This window comes from Condylura cristata, unplaced genomic scaffold (genome assembly GCF_000260355.1).
Source record: "Condylura cristata isolate star-nosed mole 26May11 unplaced genomic scaffold, ConCri1.0 scaffold00003, whole genome shotgun sequence".
Classification (NCBI taxonomy): domain Eukaryota; kingdom Metazoa; phylum Chordata; class Mammalia; order Eulipotyphla; family Talpidae; genus Condylura; species Condylura cristata.
Window position 1 is genome coordinate 69,708,110 of NW_004567104.1, and position 2,786 is coordinate 69,710,895.

The 2,786-nt window shown below is 42.9% G+C and overlaps 1 protein-coding gene across 1 annotated transcript in view; it reads left to right on the top strand.

Annotated features, from left to right (window-relative positions):
- Window positions 1-2,786, top strand: part of MAP3K7CL (MAP3K7 C-terminal like) — a 37,950-nt gene that overhangs the window by 11,794 nt on the left and 23,370 nt on the right. Inside the window, exon 3 of the mRNA XM_004675329.1 lies at window positions 463-524. Coding sequence (XP_004675386.1) covers window positions 463-524 — 62 coding nt within the window. The remainder of the gene's footprint in view (window positions 1-462; window positions 525-2,786) is intronic.

A 2,786-nucleotide genomic window follows, 5' to 3' on the forward strand; every position in this document is an offset into this window, starting at 1 on the left:
AGAGGGCAAAACTATCAAAGCTTGTTATTCAAAGCAGAAGCAACACTTCTATTTTTCCTGACCAAGCTCTTCTGTCCCACTAAGATTGTTCTGGTCACCTCATTAGCACCTTATTAAAGCACTTTACTGCATATCATATTTTTTGCATTTGGCTAAGGCTGGCATATTGAAAGACAAGCAATGCTTAACTGGGGCACGACCAAAAACAACATTTGTGGATTCTGATATTTGTGTGCAAAAAATTTGGGGCAGGCTCACAACGCCCTCTGTGCTTTGGTTTGTACCAAAAATGAGCAAGACTTTTTCCCTGCATTCTATTTGTTCCTAACTCAAGTGATAAAAATAACCAAAGCAGTGTACACGGATGGTTTAATGCAGAGAGTCCAAAGATGGGAAGAGTAGGCTCACGCTCTCCAGAGAAAGTGCTCGGTGGTAAAGAATCACTTTATTTTCGTGTTTCAGATGACGCACCTCCTGAAGACTCCAGTCCTCTGGTCTTCCCAGATTTAGACCAGCAGCTGCAGGTAAGAACTTTCTGGAGTCTTCTTTCCTCCTGGGTTTTCAAAAACAGATTGAACTGAAGAATGACCGGGTTGGTTGCGAATGAGTGCCTTAGAGACAATGGGGAACTTTCTGGTTGTCAAGGGGAGTATTTCTATCATCCTGAAGTCGGAATGGGGCCTCCTGCACAGTCCCTGTCTGGTACTGTAGTTGCAGGACCAACTATGAAGGGTTTAAATGGAACCCAGCTCCCATTTTTTAAAGGATTTATTTATTTATGCTTACAGAATGGGGTACAGGCCAGAGGTGTGGTGGGTGAGAGGCTTCACCAGAGACAGAATGGGGAGCAGAACAGGCAGATTGATGAAGTACACTGCTGAGGGGAGCAGCAGGGAGACAGGAGAGGTCTGCTGTTCCATGTAGGTCACCCCTCTGGCAGGGGATTGAACTCATGCTGCAGTAGCTGGGGACAGCTTTATCGTGTTGAAACTTTAACCCTTCACTACCCGGGAGGCCCATGGTACTCCTCTTGACTAAAATAGCCCAAGAGTATGGAGCATCATACAGAGTTTGGCAGAGATGAGTACTCTCCTACTTTGCATTGTCTTTTTGGCCACTATCTTTAGTATCTTCAAGGAAACATCATCCTGAGAAGCCAGCAGCTCCTGGTGTGTTGCCTTTTATTCTGAGTAGGGGGAAGATACCTGCTTCTGCTTCACTTCTACTTCAAGTAGGACAACAGGTTTTCTTTAAAAATATGGCTGTGAGGACATCCTTATCACAATTTAAATAGTTTTGTTTTTTTTTTCTTTTTATTGAAGTAGCCTCAGTTTTCATCACTGTGAGTTTCAGATGTGCAGTCTCACAACTCAGCAACTGTGTGTACCACCCACACTCACAACCGCCCCATTCCTTCCTCTCTGGTAACACCATTCTGCTATTCCGTGAAGGTTTTGTTTCTGTTTCATTCATTTTCTTTTTTTCCCCACATGATCCACAAGTGAATGAAGTCTACGGTGTTTATCTTTTTCTTTCTGACTTTTTTCACTTAGCACAGTCCCCTCAGGGCCCACCCATGTTGTTCCAATGGCAAGAACTTATCTTTTCTTTAATGACGAGTCATATTTCACTGTGTAAATACACCACACCCTCCACATCCCTTCATCTATCATTGGATTGTCCTGTCTTGAGCCACTTTTATATGGGCATGATAAGAAACTTGTTGGGTACTTGGGTTGCTTCCTTACCTTGGGTCTGGTGAGTAGGTGAAATAGCTCTGTTTTTGAAATGGGTTGTTTTAACTTGTATTTTGTCTTATTCTCATGTCAGATGTCCTGGGGTGCGTGTTGCCATTCAAGACAAACGGGCCCTCAGGGCCAGAGTCTGCCTAGAGATGTGGGGGCTGTGCTGATGGGGAACTACCAGGACTGGACAAATGCTCGGTTCTTGGAGATTTGGGGGTGACTTGAATATTTTAGGCCAAACTTCTCCATGATGTTTCTAAGAAATGCATGTTTTTCCTTTGTCCTTTTAAAATTCAATAGCATTTTCTTTAACAGTAACAGCCAGTCAAAAATATAATGAAAGTTATAAACCATTCACAACCAATACAGTTTTAAAAAACACACACAAGTTCATCTGAGATTTCAGGAGAAAACATTAAAACTCTTTAAAAAAATAGATATTTAACTAAATCAGAAAGAAATGGTCCAGACTCTTAGCATAGCAGTATTACATAGCTCTAACTATTTCTCCAGTTATCCTATAAATCAATTCAATATCAATGAAAATTCCATTTGGTATTTTGAGGAATTCAACACCTTTTTTACTAGATTTTATATGTGGAACTAAGAGGCAGGAAAAGGTAAGTAGAGCTTCAATAGAAAGTATAGACTGCAGGTAGGCTCATCTGCCTTCCAGGTTATGGTATGCGATCACGTTGAAAGAAGTTATCTTGGTACCAATGCAAGAGTTGATGAACAGTCAAGAGAATGGCATCTTCTCACCCAGCAGCCTGGATCCACTGCCAGTCAGGGCGCTGAGGTACCAAGGACAGAGTCACTGCAGCTACTCAGCTCTGGCATGGAGGTGGTGGACCTGCCTCTGCAAGGATTTTCCGCCTGGGTTTCCTGCCTGCCCCAGGAGGCTGTGGTGAAAGCCCTGTTAGTCGTGGCTTGTGGGAACAGCAGAGGACAAAACTATCAAAGCTTGTTATTCAAAGCAGAAGCAACACTTCTATTTTTCCTGACCAAGCTCTTCTGTCCCACTAAGATTGTTCTGGTCAC